The 23791-nt window shown below is 44.2% G+C and overlaps 5 protein-coding genes across 8 annotated transcripts; 2 read left to right on the top strand and 3 right to left on the bottom strand.

The window, feature by feature from the left end:
* The first annotated feature begins 537 nt into the window (after positions 1–537).
* Positions 538–4969, top strand: LOC148402887 (carbohydrate sulfotransferase 10-like). Of its 3 annotated transcripts, none has more exons than XM_088364077.1 (8): positions 538–630; positions 826–882; positions 954–1036; positions 1576–1690; positions 1772–1809; positions 2951–3158; positions 3702–3801; positions 4222–4969. In XM_088364077.1, exons 4-8 carry the CDS (start codon positions 1597–1599, stop codon positions 4751–4753), a joined length of 972 nt encoding a protein of 323 aa, XP_088220203.1. In that variant the 5' UTR covers positions 538–630; positions 826–882; positions 954–1036; positions 1576–1596; the 3' UTR covers positions 4754–4969. The 3 variants fall into 3 exon arrangements, with proteins under 3 accessions (XP_088220203.1, XP_088220213.1, XP_088220222.1); XM_088364087.1 differs by having other exon boundaries at positions 572–630; positions 932–1036; XM_088364096.1 differs by lacking the exons at positions 538–630; positions 826–882; positions 954–1036 and having other exon boundaries at positions 1589–1690; positions 2958–3158.
* A 534-nt stretch (positions 4970–5503) lies between these two features.
* Positions 5504–6967, bottom strand: rpl31 (ribosomal protein L31). Its single transcript, XM_088364109.1, has 5 exons — positions 6844–6967; positions 6444–6547; positions 6230–6355; positions 5656–5768; positions 5504–5578 (listed from the first exon to the last, which is right to left on the bottom strand). Exons 2-5 carry the CDS (start codon positions 6545–6547, stop codon positions 5547–5549), a joined length of 375 nt encoding a protein of 124 aa, XP_088220235.1. The 5' UTR covers positions 6844–6967; the 3' UTR covers positions 5504–5546.
* A 1685-nt stretch (positions 6968–8652) lies between these two features.
* Positions 8653–17494, bottom strand: zc3h13 (zinc finger CCCH-type containing 13). Of its 2 annotated transcripts, none has more exons than XM_088363830.1 (20): positions 17328–17494; positions 16308–16478; positions 16122–16225; positions 15912–16026; positions 15731–15839; positions 15452–15618; positions 15131–15273; positions 14769–14969; positions 14530–14682; positions 14122–14462; positions 13562–14011; positions 13283–13492; positions 12540–12996; positions 12083–12279; positions 10762–11973; positions 10089–10694; positions 9716–9859; positions 9447–9647; positions 9210–9373; positions 8653–9068 (listed from the first exon to the last, which is right to left on the bottom strand). In XM_088363830.1, the coding sequence occupies exons 2-20, from the start codon at positions 16467–16469 to the stop codon at positions 8865–8867; spliced, it is 5340 nt and encodes a 1779-aa protein (XP_088219956.1). In that variant the 5' UTR covers positions 16470–16478; positions 17328–17494; the 3' UTR covers positions 8653–8864. The 2 variants fall into 2 exon arrangements, with proteins under 2 accessions (XP_088219956.1, XP_088219964.1); XM_088363838.1 differs by having other exon boundaries at positions 12167–12279.
* A 141-nt stretch (positions 17495–17635) lies between these two features.
* LOC148402884 (carboxypeptidase B2-like) lies at positions 17636–20379 on the bottom strand. The gene is made up of 11 exons (XM_088363986.1): positions 20221–20379; positions 20062–20137; positions 19857–19981; positions 19541–19649; positions 19357–19458; positions 19179–19280; positions 18994–19104; positions 18828–18918; positions 18373–18575; positions 18165–18249; positions 17636–18089 (listed from the first exon to the last, which is right to left on the bottom strand). Exons 1-11 carry the CDS (start codon positions 20289–20291, stop codon positions 17899–17901), a joined length of 1266 nt encoding a protein of 421 aa, XP_088220112.1. The 5' UTR covers positions 20292–20379; the 3' UTR covers positions 17636–17898.
* Positions 20380–20639: 260 nt separating this feature from the next.
* alg11 (ALG11 alpha-1,2-mannosyltransferase) lies at positions 20640–23147 on the top strand. The gene is made up of 5 exons (XM_088363961.1): positions 20640–20754; positions 21063–21284; positions 21355–21726; positions 21792–22357; positions 22429–23147. The coding sequence occupies exons 1-5, from the start codon at positions 20720–20722 to the stop codon at positions 22710–22712; spliced, it is 1479 nt and encodes a 492-aa protein (XP_088220087.1). The 5' UTR covers positions 20640–20719; the 3' UTR covers positions 22713–23147.
* Positions 23148–23791: the final 644 nt, after the last annotated feature.

Genomic DNA, 23791 nt, shown 5'->3' with positions numbered 1-23791 from the left:
CAGTTACAAGGACCTGGCCAATGTTTTTGGGATGATTAGAGGTGGAACATGGAGTGTAAAAATTAAGGATTCAATACAGGTGGTGAGCCGCTCTACTGGCGTGCTTTTGTTTTTCTCTGTGCCAGAAGAATAAAAACACAACTAACGCGTATAGTGCTTGTCCTCATTAGAATCATGGCTGAACTTTGGCAAAAAACTGAGGAACATCCTGAGATCGGGTCCAGCCAATTGCTGGAGGTCTGAGCCAAGATTCAAACGCAGAGCCTCGAACCTGTACGGAAAAATAAATGTTAGTAGAAGGGGAATCGAATCATAATTGCTAAAAAAATGTGGGGCTTCAACATTAGCTACTTTATAAAATCTGTGTGCTGGGAAATATAAATGATATAACTTAACACTGATGCTAATAACAACGCCAGAGCAATAAAATGTCTCCTGCATAACACCCTCTTTAGTTGCTAGTTTTATGCCGATGAAAAGTGCTGCTGATATTTTCAGGAGCGCCGTCTGTCCTATCACTTGAGTCATCCTGTTGAACAAGTTCTCCCTGATCTTTCTCATTAACGACATGTGGCGTTGCTTTCGTCCGTCTCACTCTACGCTGGGAGAAATAACTCAAGACAACTGAAGGTAAAATGCTAATATGCTGTCCTTTTGTTTCATCTCGTTATTTGGCCTTGTCCACCATGATGGATGACGTTCATTTTACAGGCCCGCACAGATTTAAAAAAAAAAAAAAAAAAGGGGGGGGGGGGGGAATTCAGGCATGTGACGGCGCTCGACAATCTCAACACAACACGACACACACAAATGACTCTGTTCCAGACAAACTATCGAGACAAGGAGCACCTGGACAGGAGAGAATCGGAGGGAGCTGATTGGGTAACACAAGATGTTGTGACTGGCCTGTTATGCTTTTTCCTTTTATTAGTCACCTTTATTCCATCATATAGGCCTGCCACCATTATTCTGTCATATCGGCCGGCCTGTGATGCTCAGTTTACTCTGACAAGTCGACGGTAAAGCTTTTTTCCAGGTAAAATATACTCATTTTTTTCCATATCTTCTGCGTAAAGTTCTTACATTTAACTTTTCAACTTTGACTGTCACTTGACGAGACGGATATTATCCCTGAGGCCTCAAGTAAAACAAACAAAATTCTAAATCAACTCAAAACCGGATCGTGACATTAAGTCCATGCTTTTTTTTTAATTTGATCAAGTTAAGTAAAAAAGTTAGTAAAAAAAATTGACGTTTATTACGATAGTAATGTTTATGTGGTGATTTTTTTTTTTTTACATAAAATATGGACATGTTATGAATCAAAAGTTGCAACAAATAACAAAGGAGCATAAGAGGAACACTTACCCAATATGATTGTATGTTTTATGTTGGAACTTCAGGACTGTTATGAAAACAGCAAGACTACAAACAAGTCGTTTATTTAACTACCTTTTTGCAACCCACACAAAAAGAGTCTATGATCTACTTTTGGGTCCCAATCCATGTGTTGACTGTCATTTCCAAAAAATCCAGAGGCTTCATGACAACAATTTTGTTTTCTGCACTATGAAGCCTATTCCAGACAATTCCAGAATGCAGTTCCGCTGGCGAATCTTATTGGCTTGTGTCTGGCTGCTGATCATCCTCACAGTGCTTGATAAGCTCATTCGCCGCAGAGATGCAAAAGGTGAGTGATCTTTTCATTGAAAAGGAATTCCAATCCACAATTGCCAACTGTCTGCCCTCCTTTCTTTGTGTTTTTCCTTAGAAATTCAGATCATCATCCAAGACCATTCATTTGACCAGGTAGATTTGACTAATTTGACTGTCCGCCACTTGTTGGTTCAAGGAGTTTGCATGTTGTCCTTGTGCCTGCATGGGTTTCCTCTGGTTCCCTCCCGTGACCCCAAAACTTGCTTGGTAGGCCGATTGACTACTCCGAAATTGTCCGAGTGTGAGCGTGATTTGTTGTTCGTCTATACGTGTCTTGCAATTGGCTGGCAACCGGTTAAGGGTGTCCCCGCCTACTGCCTGAAGCCAGATGGTATAGGATCCACCCGTGACACTCCTCAAGAAAAGCAGTTCAAACGATGGATGGTTTGAGCATTGTATTTAGAAAGTGAACATACAACTCTTAAAAAAAAAAAGAGTACCGTATTTTCTGGACTATAAGTGGCATTTTTTTTAACAGTTTGGCCGGGGGTGCGACTTATACTCAGGAGCGACTTATGTGTGAAATTATTAACACATTACATCACTTCACATGTTATTTTCACACTAAACCACATGAGGGCGCTCTAGGCCGGTGGAACAATTGGAACTGCAACTGACGATGAGTCTGACGTAACCCACATAGAAGAGGAAGCGCTACTTCTGGGGTTAGCGGAGTTGTTTATAATTGACACAGAGGATGAAGATTTCATTGGATTTAATGATTTGGAATGACACAAATGGCTTAATAAACTTGTTAGGGTGTTATTTATGCTATAGTTATTTGAATAACTCTTAATATGTTACGTTAGGCACGTTCTCAGTTCTTTGTGTTTATGTAACGTTAGCATAGCTGTTGCCAGTTGTTGCCTATTCTATTTTTATTTTAAATTGCCTTTCAAGATGACATGTCTGTTCTTGGTGTTGGGTTTTAGGAAATAAATTTCCCCTAAAAATGCGACTTATACTCCAGTGCGACATATATGGCTTTTTCTTCTTTATTATGCATTTTATTATGGCTCGTACAATTTATACTCCGGAGCAATTTGTAGTCCAGAAAATACGGTACTTTTCCTTATTCTATAGGTTTATGTCTTAGTGTACAGGCAAACAGAACACAATGAATGTAAATGAAGTATATTTGGTCAAGTTCGCCTTCTTAGTTCCAGTGACAATGACAATAATGGCACACGAATACTGAAATGAAAGGCAATTGCCATTCTTTGTTATGTTTGAGTCCGCAGGAGCAGATTGGAAGATGGTTGTTGACCAGAGGACTCAGTGGCTCTCCGACATGTGTAAGAGCAAGAAACTTTGGAATGACACCCACGTCTCCAACATGGCCTTAGACAACATCTTTGTGTTGGAGCGACACAGCATATTGTTTTGTCAGACACCTGATGGGGCCAACGATGAATGGAAGAAATTTCTCCTTGTTCTAAGTGGTAAGTTGTACTGCGTGATATCATTGTGGTCAGTAACAGTTAATTGTGGGAGGTTATATTGAGCATTAATACCAATTATTATGTGGATAACTTTCATGGTAAAAAGTCCCAGTTCCGATTAGTCTTTCTTTTTTGCCAAGTGTGCCCATTTTTGGAAGTCCTGTCATAGCAGCCTACTAGGAAGTCAAGATGGAGATTTTGGGGTTAGAAGTGAACCGAAACTCGACAAGATGTTGGGCCAATGTTGGGAAAGAAATTGCTCATTTGAAGAAGGAAAAGGAGGCGAGGAGCAGAAAGAAAAACCTCATGACTTGGAAGTTAAATCTCATTTGTGAGCTTCAGCTCCACCAAGACCACCTTGAGTTCAATTTCATGTTAAGCAAGGGAGAAGTGGATGTCCTCTCTGATGGGTCCCAGATCTCGAAACACAGCAAACACCAAATTACTGCACCAGCTCTTCTCCAATCTGTTGCTACAGTGACAGCTATTTAAAGCCCAATCTTTTTTCAATGAGAGGCCTCCAGAATGTGCTGTCGTTGGCAGGAGCCTATTCCAGTATGGAGGAGGTCCCAGAGGACGTTGTCCGTAATGAGAAAAGCCTGCCTCGCCTCTCATCACTGACGTCAGAGGAAATCACACACAGGTGAGTCAACGTATTTGTTCCAGATAACCAAGACAGTTTGACCCAGACGTCTACAAATGGCTGATTACAAAATATCAGAAAAAATATCAAAAGTATTGTAAATAAATTTCATCTTCAATATTTATAATATGAAATGACATGAGTCGATTAAGATGCTCCCTTGAGCTGACACTAACACCAAATAGTCAACGAGTTGAGTGTTAGAAAAATAAAAACCACAACACTGCTGCCAGATAAGCTAACAGTTAGCCAAATTGTTCTTTTTTTCTTCTCCTTGCAATTGTCAGTGTAGATTTTGGACGTCAAGAAAATTTAAGAGGAGCAAATGCTAAAACTTGCCCGTCATTCAAAACTCGCTCAAGATGGCTACACGTGGAGAACTTTGAAATATCATTCCTAAATATGTGCTGTGTTCAACAGATTAAAAAATGACTTCAAGTTTTTCATCGTGAGGGATCCATTTGAGCGTCTCATTTCCACATTTGAGGACAAGTTCCTATTTACCAAACCTTCTGAGCCTTGGTTCAAGTACACCATCGGACCTGCCATCATCCGCAAATATCGCAAAGACTTTCTTTATCTTAAGGAGTATGGTTTACACTTTGATGAGTTTGTTCAATACCTGGTGGACGAGGTTGGCCGGAAGTCCATGGACTGGAGGTTTGGCCAGCATGTCGCCCACTGGGCGTCCTACGTGGAACTATGCGCCCCGTGTGATATCAGCTATGACGTCATAGGGCACCTGGAAACATTGAAGCAAGATGCCGACCTCATTTTGAGGAGTGCAGGCATTGAGCCGCTCATCTTTCCTGGTATTGCACACTACAACAAGAGCGTAGTGGAGCGCTATTTGTCGGGTGTCAGCAAGCGCGACCTCAGACGCTTATATAAACGCTACCAGGGGGACTTTCACTTATTTGGGTATCGAACACCTGAGCTTCTATTAAACTGACATGCGCAATAGTTTGTAATTTAAATATTTAAAGTACCAGCCAAGCACCAACATACCAACTCCCTTGGTTAATATTAAAATAATTTTGGGAGAAATTTTCTTCGTTTTCGTTTTTTTTATATTTATTTTATTTTTGTGAGGGGGGTATCAATGATTTTCATTTTTGTTTTAGTCGAAAACCTTTTTTCATGGAAAATAAAATGTACTTTAATTAGCGATGGGTCCATTGTATCATTTTAAGTTGTAATATAACTATTCACCACGAGGTGGCATACATCGCTCAGTCACACCACGTCTTGTATAATATATTATGCGAGTTGGCCTAATATTTTTCTTCCTGAATTGGAATGACATGCAGGACTGTCTGGACGACCAAAACAACACGGTTTTTTTAAATTAAATTGTTGAAAGCTGGATCTTGTGCAAACTTAACAAAAATGATATAAGGAAAAATCAAGCTACTGTGATGGACTATTCACCACGAGGTGGAGCTCACTTGCGCTTGTACAATATATTATGTGAGTTGGCCTAATGTTTTTCTTCCTGAATTGGAATGACATGCAGGACTGTCTGGACGACAAAAAGTCATTTCCTGACTCTTAACAATAATTTTGTGTATTATAATTCATGTGCAGAGTAAGAACATTCCTATGCATTTATTAGGAGATGAAGCCTATTCTCAAGGAATATTTTAGTTTCAAAACAGTGACCATATTCAGGACTTGGGTGCAGAAGAAAACAAATGTCATGTAGCCCAAACAAGAACACCTTTTATTGAGGTTGATTCCACTCTTTAGTTTTCATCAACATTGACTGTCTGCAAACCTGTGGGAGAAATGACAAGCACAGCGATTAAACTGTCAGCTCCAATGATGGGTAGATGAACAAAAAGGCTTGCTCACCTTTGCATGTCGTGACTGGAACGTATGTAACCAGGGTGTACAGTTTGTTGGGGGAATCCTCATCCTCGTTACGTTTCCTGGACAGTCGAACGCGTATCCTGTATGGAACGTTCCTGCACAAACAAAACATGCAACCACTCAGCCTTCTTTTCAAAATGTTGTTCTGGACATACATGTACAGTTTGTCGCGGCTTCATGACATTGCGGATTTTTTTCCCAAATCAAAACATTTAAAGTCAAAATAAAACCTAAATTGAGGAAACACGTGTCTAACATTTAGGACAATGTAGTATTGCTCCAAATGTTCATTCGTGAATTAGCATCTTTCCGCTAACTTGTTAGCCTGCCCATTACTTCTTGTTGGTGACCGTACTTTGCTGATTTCACTTATCGCGGGTGGTTTTTGTAACCAATTATCCGCGATAAATGAGGGACTACTCTATACCAAGAATATTGTGGCCTTGTGAAGCCCTTCAAGAAGTTTTTGAGATTAAGGTCTATATAGATAAATTTGACTTTATACTACATGATGAAATCAACATTCAGCTAAAGAGCACACTAGAAGATTTCTCACCTGACCCCCTTGCTCCACACTGCCTTGTTAAGGCGAGTGTCAATACGGACATCAGGGGTTCCCATCTCCTTCATTGCAAACCTGCGGATTTCTTTGATGGCACGGGGAGCCCTCTTCTTGAAACCCCTGGATAAAGGAAAAAAAGACAATAAATCACCACCATCATATTTATTCTATATAGTTTTTAAAACATGCATATTCACGTTGCACTCACACGCCATGGATTCGCTTGTGGACATTGATGGTGTACTCTCTGGTAACCACCTCGTTGATGGCAGAACGTCCTTTCTTTTTTTCACCTTTCTTGGTTGGGGCCATCTATTAATGAATTAAGTAAAAATTAAATCGCCACGATATTTGCTTAGCATGTCAGTTCTGTAAGCAACATACACCACCACAGTGAACACACAGCGCCAAAGCGCTCGGTCAACCAACAGCTACAAATGGTCGCTTTAAAAGTTCTTTTAACGTCAATTCAGCAAAATCAAATTCATCTCCACAAAGTAATACGATACTTATATACACAGCTACAATCTACGTATATACGTTCTTGTGTTTTAAACGCAGGATGGAAGCAGATTACTGAAATGTATTTTACAGAAAATCACACTCACAGCGGTAAGTTGCTGAGGCGGAAGTCGGAAGGACGGAATAAGAGGGGTGCATTGTGGGTAAAGGAAATGGGTCCGTCTTCATAAGTTGTGGTACAGAAACAAGCAAAGGAGATAATGACCGCTTTAAAAAAATACTGCTTGTTACAACGTAAACAACAACTTGTGTGCCTTTTTTCGTGAACATTTGAATTACTTTGATCAAGTTAACGCAATTTGGTACAATAAAAAGAACAGCTGCATCCAAATTTGGAAAATGATTAAGGTCGGACCAAAATGTTCATGTCAATGTTAGGAGTTACACGGGAGGAAATTTTTGAATCTTTGCCATACTTATGTATTGTATGTTCAGTTTTGGAAAGGCATATACATTTGTGAAAATCTTAAAATTGCACGATACAGCTTCTATAATAGTGATTTACATGCGAATGTCCTGCCGTAGTACTCTTTAGCTACGGCCAGAGGGCAGCAGTTTACCGGGTGGTCAACAGCTCCCTCTTCAGGTTCTTCACGGAAAGTGAAGACAGTCTGATGCGTTTTGAACTGCAGAGATGTTCAACTTCCACGTGGAGTCAAAGACTGATATTTCCAACGTCAGTACAGTCATGGCCAAAAGCACTGCCACCCCCCGTGCTTCAGAGACGGAGCTTGATTTACAGAACATTTTAAAATATCCATTGCAGTACTTGCAATTCACGGTACAGTTTACAGAAAATTCAACGAGGCCTCAAAGACAAGACCGTTGTCCGTGTGATGAAACATGGAGGGAGGTTCACTTAGGTTCAGAACTTGCATACTGGATGTCGTGATTGTGTGAATGGCCCCAGGAATTCTTGAGACTAACGAAAGAATTTGGGGTACCAGTGTCGGATTGTGTCGTTTTTATCAGAGGTCATGGGTCGTACAGCAGGGCAATAGTTCAAAACAGACTTCCAAACGCACTGAAAATGGCATAAGAAAGCAATTGGAGAAGTCCAAAACAGCAATTGAAAAGAAGCACGCAAAGAATTTAAGGTCTGGGGCATCTGGCAAAAGAATACTGGGTCAAATTCCAAGAGAGAGAGGGGAAGGGATATCTCATCCAAAGGTGAATGCTATCAAATATTAAGTTAAGGGGGCCAATAATTTGGTATGGTGTATTTTTGGAGTTGTGTGGACTGATCAGATTTTGCTTATTCTATTTTTTGTGTGTAATCCAAATACAACCTTAAATCATTTATAATAAAATGCAAAAATATATTTAAAAAACCATTAAAAAGAAAAAATTACAGTACTGTAAATTAAAAAGTTTTATAATTAAAAAAATATAATAACTGAAAATAACAATTTAATCATAAAGGCATTTATCATAAGCTAACAAAGTGAACTAAAACCAAACAATAAGCATTTAATGATTGGAGGGGAAAAATAAAAATCAACCTCCACTTTGCGGATTTCACTTATTGCTGCAATAGTTGGAAGTTCCAAGGGAAATTCCAAATTGGAATGTAAACCGCGTGACAACAATGGGTACCACTGTATAGTTTAAAGGTTAGAGTTGGAGGGCATAACCAAACGACCAAGTGAGGTGATTTACACATAAATAAAGTTTTTTCAGAGGTGCAAGAGTGGTAGCTCTTCACATTAGTCAGTACCCAAGAGGCATCTATCAGGTCCATCAAGGTCGGTGACTTCCGGTGTAAACTCCAAGGTTGCAATTACCAGTGTTAGTTTATAAGATGTTTTTTCTTCAGCAAAAATGCTCAATTACCTGCACAATTTGTAAATAAGGAAAAAAGTTTGAAATTGTGACACAGACAAAAAACAGAACAGTGTTTTCCCCCCCCCAAATATTTCTTGTAACTTTTGAGTACAAGCACATATTCAATGGCACAGAACATGCAGGCGATGGAAAATATTTTAAACGTAAATAGTGATTCCCAACATAGCTTTATTTCCTACCAAAACGTACGTCTGCAATGAAATGGAATAAGGAGAAGTCATTCTGTTCATATGCTTCCTGACTAAAAGCCACCTCGTGCATCTCATGACACGCAAACCTCCGGCTGTCCCACAGGGAGCTTGCTGATACCGCCTGCCGGGGCATCTTCAGGAGTTGGCTCGGAACCACCGTTGGTTCTTTCTTGGACAGAAGTCTGACCAGTCACAGTTCTCCTAAAAAGCCGCATGCTCATTTGCAGCAGGTCGCTGTCCACCACAGGATTCATGGGATACTGTTTGGTGAGGCCCTAAAGGAGAGAAGGAATATCACCAGATGATAGTCCAAAACTAATAATAATATTGCTGGGATAAAAAAATGAAAAGTCTTAAAACAATTCAGCATTTAAGTTGCTTATGAATGGCCCTTGAAATGACTGGCGTAAATTTACCTTGTCATTTTTCAAAAGCTGCCTGCGGATGCTCAGGTCCCTGCGGGCACAAAGAGCCTTGCAGCAGGGTCCCAGGTTGCTGAGTAAGCTTGACCTCTCCACTCGTCTGTTCAGGGCCGCCATGTTCAAGGCCCCGAGGTCATGATCGAACAGCTTGTCCGCATCTGGAAAGGATGCAAAACGTGAACTTCCACCGACGGCCTTGCAAAACAGGAATGCTCAGATGCAAAGTCTCACCTTTGGGGTCATCCAGCTCTGCCTTGCACACTTCTCTGACCTTCTCCAGGAGTTCAGTCCCAGCAAGTCGCTTGGAGACGCCCGCCCTGAGGAGAACAGCCCCTGGGGTGAAACGCAGGAGAGCTGCACCGGCCGCTCGGGGCTCTGGCTTCTGTTTGGGCATCAGACTGGACCAGTCCACGTCAATGACATCCAGAGGGCCTGAAGACACACGGAAGCAAAGATGCTCGGACGTCCGGACATATAAAAGGTAGAGTGTGTACTGGTACCTGTAATCTTCTCCTCATCCTGCTGGTCCTCTTTTTTCTGACTGTCAGCCAGGATTTCATCAAGCTCATCATCACTGATTGGTTCATACTCCTCTCCGACAGATGCCACTGACTGGCTGTCATCTTCTTTGGCCTCATCTTCTCCTGAAAACACAGCAGCAATTTTTTTCATTTCTTTTTTTCAATACAAACACTGTCACAAAAACACACTTGATTAGAAAAATCCGTTTTGATTCAACCAATCCGAACCGAATCATTACATTCTAATACGTTTTGTCCTTGAATCGCATTGTATCGATTTGTCCACTAGATTAGATATATGAGTGGAAATATATATCAATATTGAATGGTCTTTTACTGGAGATCTTTTTACCATCAATGCTGTCCATCCTCTCCGTCTCAGACTGCTCAGCCACAGCGTGGTGGCTGTTGCTCGGTTTGTCCGCTTCGGGTGGGCTGAAAGCTTCTCTTGGCAGGAGGGGCTCATAGTCACCTCTGTCTTGCCGCAACGGATCACCTCGGACTGCGGGTCTGGAGTCACAGTGGGGGGGCAGTTCCAGCATCATCAATCGCTCCCGATCACCGCCTCGTTCACCCTTGGCGTCTCTGTCCCGTTCTTTCTCGCGCTCTCGCTCGTGCTGCTGAATGATTCCCTCGGGCAGTAAGCGTTCTCTGTCCCGGGCGTCCCTCTCCCTCAGAAGGGGTTCACGACCGGGACGGACGGCCGGAGGCTCCCGTCCCCTGCCGGGCCAGTCCCTGGATTCGGGATCCCAGTCTCTCTGTTGTTGAAGAGGTTGCTGGAGAAGCAGGCCCGGCTGCTGTTGCCGGATGTCCTTTCGCTCACGCTCCCGATCAAATTGCTCCCGGTCACGCTCCCGTTCGCGACTGTCGTAGGAGCCGGCGCGAGATTGCGACCTGCCCTGCCTCTCGGAATCGGGAGAGCTACGCCTGGAGCTGTGGCTGCGGGAATCCTGGCGGTCTACAAAGCAAGCACAATCCGGTTGAACATTCTGTCTTCCTTTTCAGACTTGATGGAAACAACTCACCTGAAGAGGTACTGCGACTCGGCTCGCCTCTCCTCAACTGGTCTATTCGTGATTTCCTCTCTGTCCCTGGCGGGTCACTCATTGCGAGCCTCTCTCGTTCTCTCTCCCTTTCCCGTTCATGTGTGCCGGTGGCCTGAAGCCGGCCCCTGCGGGCACGCGTGCCCGGCAGGTCATCTCGGTGGGCCGACTCGTTGGAGGGCGAGCGTGGGCGCCTGGATGAAGTGCGACTTTGATTGCTTCCCATGCTGCTGCTGCGCGTCTGCTCTGGGGGAGGCTTGCGGAGAAGGGGCTGGGACATCAGGGGCTGTGGAGTCAAAGTCTGCAGCAGCATCGGAGGATCCTGCAGAAGCAGAGGGGCGATCGGAGGCGGGTTGCAGCGGTCTCGACCCAACCTGGGGCCACCGCCTCTTCGGAGAGGCCCGGGTGGCGCGCGCTCAGCCGAATCCATTTGTCCTCCTCTATCCGAGACCTCCTCATCGGACCAGTCGCTGAAGTTGTCCATTTTCGACAGTTGGGCAGATTCGGCATTGCCTCCGGAGCCACGATGACCTGGCCTCATGGAGGGAGGCGGTGTCCGAGGACCTCGCTTCCTCTTGTTGTGGGGCTGAGGCACTGTAGAATCCTCCTCAGATGCCTCAGAATCTCCTCCGCGTTTCCTCTTGCGCTCAAGCACTTTCCTCTTTGCCCCCTTTCTTGGTGAAAGCAAAGATGGAGGACCTTCTGTCAAAGTAGCAGGCGGGGGCTCGGGGATGAAACGCTCTCCGGTGAGACCTTTGCCAGCAGCAGACGTGGCGGCGGCGGTGGCGTCGTCGTCTTTACGGCCTTTCTTTATGACCTTCCTCAGTGCTTTGGTTTTCTTTTTGCCTTCTTCTTGGGGCTGTGACACAGCGACATCTTTGACCTCATTGTCAGCACTGGTAACGACGGAAACGGGAGGCGGTGTGGCGTCTCGCAGGTCTCTGCCTCGAGCACGAGAGTCAGGGTGAGGATCTGACACCTGATCGGCTCGCCGGTCACCTCCCCTGCTGCGTTCGTTCCGGGGCTCCTGGTCTTCATGGCGACTGCGTGCTTCCCTCTTATCCGCAGCTCCTCGACGCTCCTCATCCTTCCAGTGGCTCGGCTTGTCATCAGATATGGCAGGCCTCGAGGGTGAACGCAACAGGGGCTCCAAGGGACGCACCACCTGGCTGAGCACACGATGCTTATCTGTACCTGCACAATATGTGACGAGAAGTCAGACTTATTAAAGCAGCCACATATTTGAAGAATATGAAATCCTCATTCCCATAAATGATGTGTCCTCTCTAAAAGAATATCCTACTGTCACTTGGAGGTGGACACACAGGGCTGGGGAGGAGGGGCTGTGGGTGGAGCTTGGCCAGTCCTCGGCCAATTGGACGCTCACTTTTCTCATCTGTACTGTTGTAGCCGTCGCTGTCTGCCGGACTGTGGTCACGCGTCCCTCGCTTGGGCGAAGGTCGGGGGCTGGGGCTGGTCTCCAACCTGGGTCGCTTGCGGCTGGAAGGCAAGAGGGAACTAGTTATGAAAGAAAAGAAAAAAATAGGTTCAACAAAAAAAAACTAACAAACAACCATCATTTCCAGACTTTTGAGCATACCTGAATAGAAATCGCATCGACCAAATTTAAAAAAAGGCAACAAAAACATATACAAAGGCCGCACCGACCTAAAGTCTTGTAACATGGGATATTTACAAAGAAGGATATTAAACTTCCAGCAACTATTTAAAGATTGAATAAGTAATAATGCAGCACATACCTTGTTTTGCGGTCGTCCCTTGTCTCTCGAACGGTACGGTCGTCTCGGGCATCCTCCCTCCTCTCCCGCCTTTCCTCCCTTCCGCGCTCTCGTTCCTCCCATTCCCGCTGCCTCTCTCGCTCCCGCTGCTCCCGTTGCTCTCGTTCCCGTTCGCGCTCCTTCCTCTCCCTTTCCCGCTCTTCGCGCTCTCTTTCCCGCTCCCGTTCTCGCTCCCTCTCTCGTTCCCGCTCTCGCTCCCGGGTGCGCTCCCTCTCGGCTTCCCTCTCCTTTTCTCGCTCTTTTTCTCTCTCCCGTTCCCGCTCTCTGTCTTTCTCCCGTTCCCTCTCCCGCTCCCTCTCTCGCTCCCGGTCTCTGTTACGGTCCTCGCGTCGCTCTTCCCCTCGGTCTGTTCTGCGCTCATCCCTTCGTTCGTCTCTCTCCGACTCCTCCGATCTTCTCTGATGTCTGTTTGGAGAAGCTGGGGAAACAAAAGTTACAATTGTTGAGTCCATCAAATGTATTGTTTTATTTTTTTTTTAAATCTCGTTTCAGAACCAAAGGTTTCACTTTAGGTTTTTACTTTACTTTAATAATTTTAGTAAGCTATCTTATTTCGTTTTTTTTTCAAATTATTTTCAATGTACTTTTAACCTACACATTGGTCTTGTGTATGAAATGTGCTGAATAAATGTTTTTTTTTAATTGTTGCAAAACAATACCATGTATCGTTTAACAAATACAGAGTGCAATTTTCAAACTCCCACCTCTCTCGCGATTATCCCTGCGGTCTCTTTCACCGTGGCCGCCTCTCCTGTCGTAGGAAGAGTCTCGGACCTGGTCTCCTCTTCTGTCTCGATCGGAAATCCTTTCCGTGGCATTGCGTTCTGTGCTCCGTTCACGTGCAGCGCTGCTTCGCGACTCCCAGTTATCGTGACTGCTGTCCAGCTGGCACCCTCTTGAGTTCCTGTTCGAGCCTGATGGAGGAACACGTTTTTAACACCGCAGAAGCTCTTGTTTTATCCACCGAGATCGTCGTAGCTTACCTTTGTCGGAGAAATCACGTCCCCTCCCACGGCTGTTTCGATCTGTTCTGGTCTCTGTCCGTCCTTCCCTTGCTCCTTCTTCACGCCCGTGAGCCCTTCCATAACTCCTGTCCTCCGAGGCCGTTTCCTCCTTTCTGAGGGTGTCCATCCTGTCCCTTTCTTTCTCTTTTTCCCGCTCTCTCTCCCGTTCCCTCTCTTTCTCACGCTCCCGATCTCGCCGTTCCAACGACTCTCGATTGGAGCGGGTTTCTGTCCTGCTTTCTCTGGTTTCCTTCACGTCTCTGCGGTCACGAGGCTCTCTGGTCATTTCGCGTCCTCTATCTCGGCCATCCCGCCGCTCTCGGGCATCCCTGGCCTCTCGGTCGTCGCGGCTGTCCCTCGACAAGACCTGCTCCGAGTCAAAATCCCAGTCGTCACGGTTATTGTCCTTATCCCCCTTCTTGCGGCTTTCTGTTGGAAAGAAAGTCAAAGGTCATCGACAGTAAATAACCCCAAGATTGTCATCTCTATTTCTGCGTAACAGCTGAACTACAATGAGGAGGAAGCCAAAATATTTGTACCATCTCTGCGCTCTTGTCTGCGCTCCAGAGTGTGCGGACTCCTCTCTCTTTCGCCACGGCTTCTCTCGCGCCCTCGCGAGTGGTGCAGAGCGGGGCTCGATTTGGCCGATCGGCGGTGAGGGGAGGAGGCGTCTTGAGAGGTGGCGGGAGAACGAGAGCGCTGGGACCTCTGCAGAGAAGAGGCCGCGACTGTGGAGCTGCGGTGGTAGGTGGGAGAGGATGAGCGGCGGCGGCGAGGTGAAGGCGAATGCCGCTGGGGGGAGGAGTCGGAGCGGGAGGAAGGAGAGCCTCGCCTGTGGGGCGGTGTGGGCGTGCGCTGGTGCCGTGGAGGTGTTGGAGACCTACAGAAAGCGAGCGAGGTTAAGTGTGCAGCCTTAGTCCTCAGCCATCCGATTGCAGTGTGCTGACCTGCGTGGAGGAGATGGTAGTAGAGCGGCCTTATGTGAAGAAGCTTTGGGAGACGTGGACTTCTTCCTCACTGAGGGGGAAGGTGACACACTACCAGAACGGTCCTCTGAGGTCACCGAGCGCTTTGCCTTATGAGAACTGTCAGATCGGTCCCTATGGAATCAATCGACACTATGAATGTGTGGGAGGGGGGGGGGAAATAAATGTTATTGTGGTAGAGTGACAAATGCATTATTTACCTGCGTTTCTCTTTCTTCTCCTTGTGCTTTTCTGCATCACGTCCCCGGTCTTTGCCTTCTTTTTGCTTCTCTTCACACTTGTCTTTGTTCTTATGCTTGCCTTTGTGCTTCTTCACAGCGACAGGGATTTCCAGGGGCACTGGAGGTGGTGGACTGGGTGTTCGAGGGCCTTTCTTCTTACTGTGGGATCCTTTCGACGTTCTGGTAAAAAAGCAAGAATAACGAGCAAAATTGTCATTATGTCCTCCTCATATGAATATTGTTTTTTACATCCTGTTGGCACTTTCACTGCATTCCGCAAAATCTGTGTTTCATTGACTTTCACAGTACTACATGGTGGAAACAGGTCTAAAGAACCCTACTTGGCAGTTTCTGCGACAGGTGAAGCTCCAGATGCCTTCTTCTCTTTCTTTCCTGACCCTTTAAGTCCACTTTTTTGTTTTGGGGAGCCACTGGACTTCCTGGGTGGAGGGGAGTCTCTGGATCGTAACGGCTCAGCGGAGGCCTGAGTATCAAAATCACCATTATTGGAAAAGTAATGTTAAAGCACTCGAGGAATTTGCTGTTACTCTTGCACTGAATCAAATTGCAAAAATATATATATCAAGACGCTATGTCAGTCAAAATGCAATCTCTCCGTAGACAGATAAGGTGAGGAGGGGGCTACCCTTGCTTCTTCTTACTTTTTGTATGGCCGTGGATCTTGGTTTGGTGGGTGTCTCGTCTTTCTTGATAACAATTTCCTCTCTCTTCTCTAAATTCTCCTGCTCCAGCTTCATCAGCTCCCGCTGAATCTTCTGCCGTTTCATCTCGAGTGACAACTCGTAGTCGTACTCACCAATATCAGAGTCTGCAAATCCACCAAGAATAGACTGAAAACAAACTGAAAGCCTTCAAAAAAAATAAAATGTGATACAAAAAACAGGCCTCAATAATGAAGAAAAAAAAAAAAGCTGCCAAACCTTCGCGATTTGTTTCCCACTCTACGGGCTCTTCTTCGCTAGCAGGAGTACGCTCCTTGGTAATTTTGATATCTTTCTCTCTATGTCGACCCCTGGAGGAGTCTCTCTGCTGTGATTTGAGACACAGACGCACACAAGTTCATATCGACCTGTTCCAAAAAAACTTTAATATAGCACTCACTCTTCCTGTGGGAGATACTGGCTCATCCAAATCACGCTTTACACTGTCTGGGTCATTGTCCTGTCTCTTATTCTTCATCCTCTCCCGCAAGTCGCCGGTGGGTCTCTCTGCTGACCTGCTCCAGAGATTCACATATTTAATTGCAATCCCAACATTAAGCAGGGGGGAAAAAAATAATAATTAGATTGTTTTCTACAGCAGCAATCATACCGGCTGAAATTAAATCCTTTGCCTCTTGGTTGAGTTCCATGTGTGTAGCGACAAGTGTTTCCGTAACTGCAGTTTCCCGTTTTCAGCCAATTTCTACAGTGACTCTGAAAGACACAACGATTATAAAAAATTAACTCATCGCAGTGGATGATGACAGAGATAATGTTCAATCTGTGTGGTACATACATCGGCAGCATTACCCCCGGTGCTCGGGCCGAGTCTTTCAAACACGCTGGGCCGCCGCGAGGGGGCAGCAGGGTTGCTGGTGCTGCTGGATGCGGTGTTGCTGCTGCTATCAGATATTGTTTTTGAATTCTCCACTGTAACCTTCCGCCTGATCTTGGACATTCTGCAGGACTGGCGAAAAACAAGGAAAAATCTCTTTTTACACGATTGGAAAAATGCAACAATGTAACCCAGTCAGTGTGAACTCAATACAGAGTTCTGTTACATTTAAGAAATTGACAATAAAGCAGACTTTGACCTTCATTCGAGAACACTCAGCTACTGCAACAGCACTAAATTTCCACAGAGAGCAATGATTATAAGTAAGACCTATATATCCCAATAGAGTATAAGAATTACCTTAAAATTACATGACATTAAAGGCAATTATTCTCATTTCTAGTTCCTGATTGTGAACTGGCAACAAGAAGTTGGCCAATACTGGTATTGTCCGCCGTCACGTGTACTGATAAATTAAAATTAGACTGACATCGTCTGTTTCTAGAGAAAAAAACATAATACTGTGATTGTAAAAATAAAATTAAATGCGAAGAGCAGAGTCAAATTTGACTTTTGACTGCGTGTGAACTATACAAGGACGATTACTGTGGGCTACACAATGAACACTCGTGAATTATAATTATAATATAAATATATAATTATGAGCGAAACAGTGCTTTGCGGGTCAAAACAAAAATAACATAAAAGGCACGCCAGTGTGCGAGCCTTCTTACCTACGTAGTTCGTGACCTAAATTGCGCGGCGAAAAGGCTAAGGTCGATTTTAATCCTGACAACATAAAGTGACATTATGACGGAAAAACTGAATTGAGCCATTAGCAAAACTTCGGCATGCTCAGCGTTTGAGGCAAATAAACGAAAGAGGCTAAGCTAAGTGTAAGACAGTGTTTTCATTGAGCGCGAGGCCTTTGTGGTTCTAAGGCTTTGTGCTGCACGATGAACGGACAACAAGACGACTTACCCAGGATTCTGAATCGGTGTCGCATCTAATGTTACTAAAAAGATTGACCCACGGAATAAATTACATTTATTCTTTAAAAGCAAATACTAATACTTCCCGGGGAGCCCGCATTTTGACGGTGGACGAGCGTCATAGCCTGAGGTCTTCTTTGGTGGGAGTGAAAAGCAACGTGAGACCCATGTGTTATAACAGCGCCATCTAGTGGCGCTATTATACACTGCAAATTTTGAACACAACACTAAAATGTAATATAATCACAATTTCTCACTAAATTATTGTACTTTATTTAAATAACATCGTCTACCCTGTTTCGGGTATTTCTGTAAACACTTTTATTTATTTGTTTAATATTTCTTTTTTCATTTTATTGAATACATGAATGTACATTTGCTGTTGCACTTAAATTAAAACAAAATATAACAAAGCAGATTGTGTTTACAGTAGAAATGATTGTTTTCTTTTATTGCGTTTGAATTTATGGTCGGCTTTGATGACATTCAGCAACAGTTATTTCCAGGTTTTAACCAAATTCTTTTGGTACTGCTACTCAAATCTTTGAAGAAGGATTTTTTCAAGCTTGTGTTTTTTCTATGACCCTTCGAGCAATGGTCTTCAGGGCAAGGAGGCCTTCATTGCACGCCTGGGAAATGTGAGACGGTGGTAGAAGAAAACCATAACGGCCACGGTCCTGGAGCTCAAATGTGAATGAGTATTTTATGCCAAGATTGTATGCCCAGTCATCAGAGCCACCCGGAGCCAGGTCTGTGGATCAGTTGGAGCTACGCATCAGAACTGTGAATGGATCAAATCAACTTGAAGGTCAAATAACTCACTCACATATGGTCTGTGCTCCTGCACCATATTTGTAGGTGTTTCTGTAATATCGTCTGATATTTTGTGAAGCTTCTTGGACCATCTGAAGCTTAAATAAGAGAGAAAGTTTGACATCCACAATAGGGGGAAAAAACATGTTTGTGTGTTTTCATTATAAAAGCATCTTTTGATAAAACAGCACCACTTTCTCGGGCTGGGGGGAAGTTCTTACCAGCTCATTGTGGTTCTGTGCCTCATCCAAGGTGCAGGAGTATGGGAAGAGCAGCATCTGAGAGTAGGCATGGATGCTGAGGTAAAGCTGGATGGTCTCCTTCTTACTGCGTAGGAAGTTGGCGACGGCCTCCGATTCGGGTTCTGATTCAGGGAAGGTGCCACAGTAGATCTCACTGCAGGGATCTTTGGAGGCTCCCTCCGCTGGTGGTCAACACAGATTTCAAATAGCAGCGAATTCAAAGCATTTCAAAATACTGTACACATAGACAACATTTTTGCTACCCTTCCATTCAATTATCATTATTATTATTAGCAGTAGTAGTAGTCGTAGTATCATTACTATCATTATCATTATTATTATTATTCCACGGATGATGGGTTTTTCTCTTTTTATGGAACGCGTACACACAATTTTGTCCACATGTGTACAGTGTATGTATGAGGGAGACTTACTGCACCAGTTTGCGTCAAAGTTCCTGTTTAGATCAACACCAGCACAGTAGCTGCTTGTGGTCACTGACCGGCTCTTCCTCCACATCCGGTCCTGAGACACATAAATATATACAAAGTTAAATCAAACATCCTCTATAAATGAATGTGCACTTCTGCCATTTTTTACCGTCGTCCATGTGTATTGGTACCCATCAGGATTCATCACGGGTAGGACGTAAACGTCCATGTTGTCTAAAATGTCAGTTATGTCTCGGTTTTGCTTGTAAAACACTAAGGACTGCAGAGAGGAAAATATTTTTGCCAAACCATTTGTGTACGAACCCACAAAACATAAAAAGCGGATCTACTCACATATTGTACAAACCACAAGCAGAAAGCAGGAGAGATCCATTCTCTGGCATGGATCCCACAGTCAATCCACAAGGCTTTCTTATTTCCTCTGTTAAGCGACACCTGTGAGCAGTTCCCCAAATATTCCTGAGACAGTTTGTGATTTTTTTTTTTGTCGGAGATGAATGAACGTGCAGACCTTCAGAGCATACAGCGGTCGCTTCTCAAATGAAGAACCCAGAAGAATGGTTTCGATGGTGTTTGGGTTGTCCTGAGCAGTCCTGTTGATCCAATAATAGATCTGAAGAGGAGACCATAAGAAAAAAAGTAGCAGGTCATCTCTGCATAATGACAGAATCCAGCGTAGGATGGAAGGCATATACATCCTCTAGGCTATGATATTGTTCATAGAAACTGGTGCTGCTTCTTGGGTCGGCCGAATCGTTCCTCGTCTGCATTTCAATCAGATCATTGGTGTTGTCCAGTAACACTCTAAAAAAAAAGCTTTATAAACGTTAAAATACCCCAACATACATATCCAACTTGGTCATTGTTATAAAAAAATAAATAAATATATGTATATATATACGCATTTCGTAATTCTGCGCACAGACTTAACAGTTAATTCAAATGGGTGCAACTACTACATAAAAATGATTTTTAAAAAATTGTGTGTATGTGTGAAGATAAGGAACATACTCATGTGTTATATCATATCGCTGCAGCAAGTCCTTGACCGTGGCTGAGCTGTTTGCAGGCACAAAGAGGTGAACTTGAGTTTCTTCTTTGATATACTGAGGATGGACCGGATGCCACAATGTAGTCTGTGGACATGTTGCATGGACACAATGTAAGAGCAGAAAGGAAAAACAAAGCAAAATATCTGCCTGCCATTCTATTTGACCTCATATTGACTGGAGATATTCTTCACAATGCCCACTTGTTCTGGTGTTGTTGGTGTCATTGACAGAATTTGGTCACTACCAAAAAAAGAGTAATGCAAATAATTGGATTGACATTATTTTTCCTCAGGCTTTAATCAGACACAAAAAGTGTAACTTACTGTGTTTCAGTGCAGTATCCCATCTTGGGAAGTTGGCCCATTAAAACAATCCAAATTACAAGTGTTTTCATGATGGAAAGGGTGAAAATGACAGACGTTCGCTCAGATTGTGAGGTTAGGTAGATGTTATTGATTTAAGTGTTTATTTAGAAGTTAAACTTTGGCTTTTTTTTTTTTTCTCCAGAGAGCCGGGGGGCATAGATCAGTCTGTAAAGCTACGGGAAAACAGAAGGTAAAATCCTGCTCTAGAAAAAGGTATTTAATCAAATGTACAAGTCAAACATTTAGACAAATACAGTATAAAAGTACATAACTAATTGAATAAATAAACGTGTTCAATGAAAGATGATCTATTTTTTAAACGGTGACTCCTGGCCTTCATTATGTTGCGATGTAGTTATACACCCTCACCTAAAGAGGGCGCTATCAAAACAAAGCCACACAAAAAGTGGCAGGGTTGAAAGGTAACGCCTTCTGTTTAGTGTTTGCAGTTGGCAACATGTCGGCACACGACGAGCTCGTACTATGTCTAAGGTACCAGTCACTCTCTATAAACGTCTTTACATGTAAAAATCGTAATAGACTTTGGAAACTATTGTCATTTCGGACTATTTTTTATTTTATTTTGTATTTAAAAGGCAAGCTAATCAGTGTACAGTGAGTTTGTCGGTAATTGGAGTTGTGTATATGACGACAACGTAACGCAATAGTAATAATATTTATAGTTTTCATTGTATTCACATAGATTTCCGCTGAGAGTTTTTTTTTCAAAGATTATTCCAATACTTGGTTTTTGATTTGTCTGCACGTATACTCACAAATTACACACTGTTGTATGTAAGTTTCCTGTGGCAGGTGCTGTTCCACTTGCTTTTTGTGTGTTTGCTCCTGCTTGCCGTGCTGGTCCTGCTGATGCTGGCAGTACGTCTGTGGCTGAAAGGCAAAAGGAGCGCTCGACACGCCAGGACCGGACGTCCCGTGGTGGCGTTCTTCCACCCCTATTGCAACGCTGGCGGTGGGGGAGAGAGGGTGCTCTGGTGTGCAATCAGGGCTCTGCAACGAAGGTGCTCTCGATAGATTATGCCGAAATTATTTAGAGAGTCAAATTAACAAGACGTCCACATGCCTGTACAGTTACCCGGACATCGACGTTGTGGTCTACACCGGCGACCTGGACGTTTCGGCCAACGAGATCGTGGATAGAGCTCGACGCCGATTCAACATCGTGCTTCCGCGGCCCGTTCACTTTGTCTTCCTGAGGCTGAGACTTCTCGTGGAGCCCAGTCTGTTTCCTCACTTCACCCTGCTCGGGCAAAGCATGGGCTCCATCTTTTTGGGATGGGAGGCGCTTACCGAATTTGTCCCCGACATTTACATCGACTCAATGGGATACGCGTTCACCCTGCCGCTTTTCCGCTACCTGGGAGGATGCAGTGTATGTGCTTACGTGCACTACCCCACCATCAGCACTGACATGCTGTCGGTGGTAAGAGAAAGGAACCCCAGGTACGCTTTTGCGAGCGTAATACCGATGACCCCGTGACCCTAATTATGAACTCTTCTTGTCTTAGGTTCAACAACCCTGATTACATTTCTGACAGTATGTTCCTGAGCATGTTCAAGGTGCTTTACTACTGCCTGTTTGCTGTGCTCTATGGCATGGCCGGCTCCTGCGGCGACCTAGTCATGGTCAACTCCTCCTGGACGCTCGAGCACATCTTGTCACTGTGGCACGCTTCCAACCGTACCAGCGTGGTCTACCCACCCTGCGACGTCAGCGCATTCCTGGACGTCCCGCTTGAAGAGGACGAAGAGAAAAAATGCCACTCCATCGTCTCCATCGGGCAGTTCCGCCCCGAGAAGGACCACCGGTTGCAGATCAAAGCTTTCAAGAAGGTGCTGGATCGGCGGAGGGAGGCCGGCGAAGGCAGGGAGACGCTGAAGCTGATCCTGATCGGAGGATGCCGGAATCAGGAGGACGAGGATAGGGTACTGATGCTGCGGGGACTGTGCCAAGAGCTCGACGTGGCCGACAGGGTGGAGTTTAAACTGAACATCCCCTTTGGAGAGTTAAAACAAGAGTTGGGCAGCGCCACTATTGGACTGCACACCATGTGGAACGAGCACTTTGGGATTGGTAAATGGAGCATCACTGACCTGCTTGCTTGTTGGTTAGATGTGTTGACTTCTCTGTCATCCCTTCTCCAGGTGTTGTGGAGTGCATGGCAGCAGGCAAAGTGATCCTCGCCCACAAGTCGGGCGGTCCCAAGCTGGACATCGTGGTGCCTTTCGAGGGAGGCCAGACGGGCTTCCTCGCCGACGACGAGGACAGCTACGCTAAGGCCATGGAGGAGATCTTAAACATGGCGCCCGCGAACCGCCTGCAGATACGACGCAACGCCCGGCAGTCAGTTGCTCGCTTCTCAGATCAGGAGTTTGAAGTGTCTCTCCTGGGGGTTTTAGAACCTCTTATGGGGACACTTGAACGATGAGAAGGACTGCGTGTTTAAATGTGTACATTATATACGCCATCTGTGACTGGACCCTTAAATTTTGCACTTGGGAAACACTTACAGTCCATTCCAACACTTCTTAAAACATCTTTTTATGAGTGTTTCTCTGGCGATGTAACCCATTGAGTGAGTTGGAATGTACCATTGTCTATCACTAAACAATGCCAATGCATAAAGTCACACTTGTATGAACTATTTACATAAAAAAAAAAGACATTGTACATATTATGTAAAAAAATAAGGAAAAACTGTTATGAGTGTCATGTGACCATGTATTCATTTGCAAACTATTGCACTTCATTCGGAACCTGAAAATGACCATCTTAAATCAAGGTGGCCAATTGTAAATTTCAGGGCCTGTTTGCAACATAAATGCGGAATAAACCAAAGGGGGACTCATATTTTGTAAACGAATACACTGTTGGACTGAATACTTTGCCAAGGACACAGTTCTTTTCAGATCAAGTGATCATAATGATTCGTTTCGACTGGAATTGCACACAAACATTCGGGTTTAAAGAATATTCAGACTGATGGTGTTGAAAATTGGTGACTTTGGTAGTCAAAAAAATATGAATCAGGTTGTTGAATAAACTTTGTCCAAATGAAGTGAGGTTCACCTATGGAAACAAAATGTTCTGCATGCTTAGTTGAATTGGCACAATCAATAATACTGGAGCAAAGGTTGAAGAGTTGCAAGAGTTCAAGTGGTGCCAGAGGAGTTGCAAAGAGGCCAAACTTAATCAAACTCAAAGACGTACAAATGCAATAGCTGAGAGAAATATTTTGGCTTTGGTAAGTTGAATTGAACCATGGCCTGGATCAAGCTATTGCCAAACACTCGGAACTATCATCAGATTGTTCAGGTTGAACAAATTCCGGACAAAGTCTGGTTTGAATATTTATATTGTGAATTTCCATTTATAAGCAAAGACACATTTAATCAATTTGCAACCATTTAGGCCTCACATCAGTACGTCAATAACTTACACACAGAACTGTAGCAAATGTCCTGATAGGGACCGAGATTTTTTTTTTTTTTTAAAAAAGAAATATAC

This window comes from Syngnathus floridae, chromosome 2, assembly GCF_059516105.1.
Source record: "Syngnathus floridae isolate MCC-2025c chromosome 2, RoL_Sflo_1.0, whole genome shotgun sequence".
Classification (NCBI taxonomy): domain Eukaryota; kingdom Metazoa; phylum Chordata; class Actinopteri; order Syngnathiformes; family Syngnathidae; genus Syngnathus; species Syngnathus floridae.
This window is presented reverse-complemented; position numbering and strand designations above follow the sequence as displayed.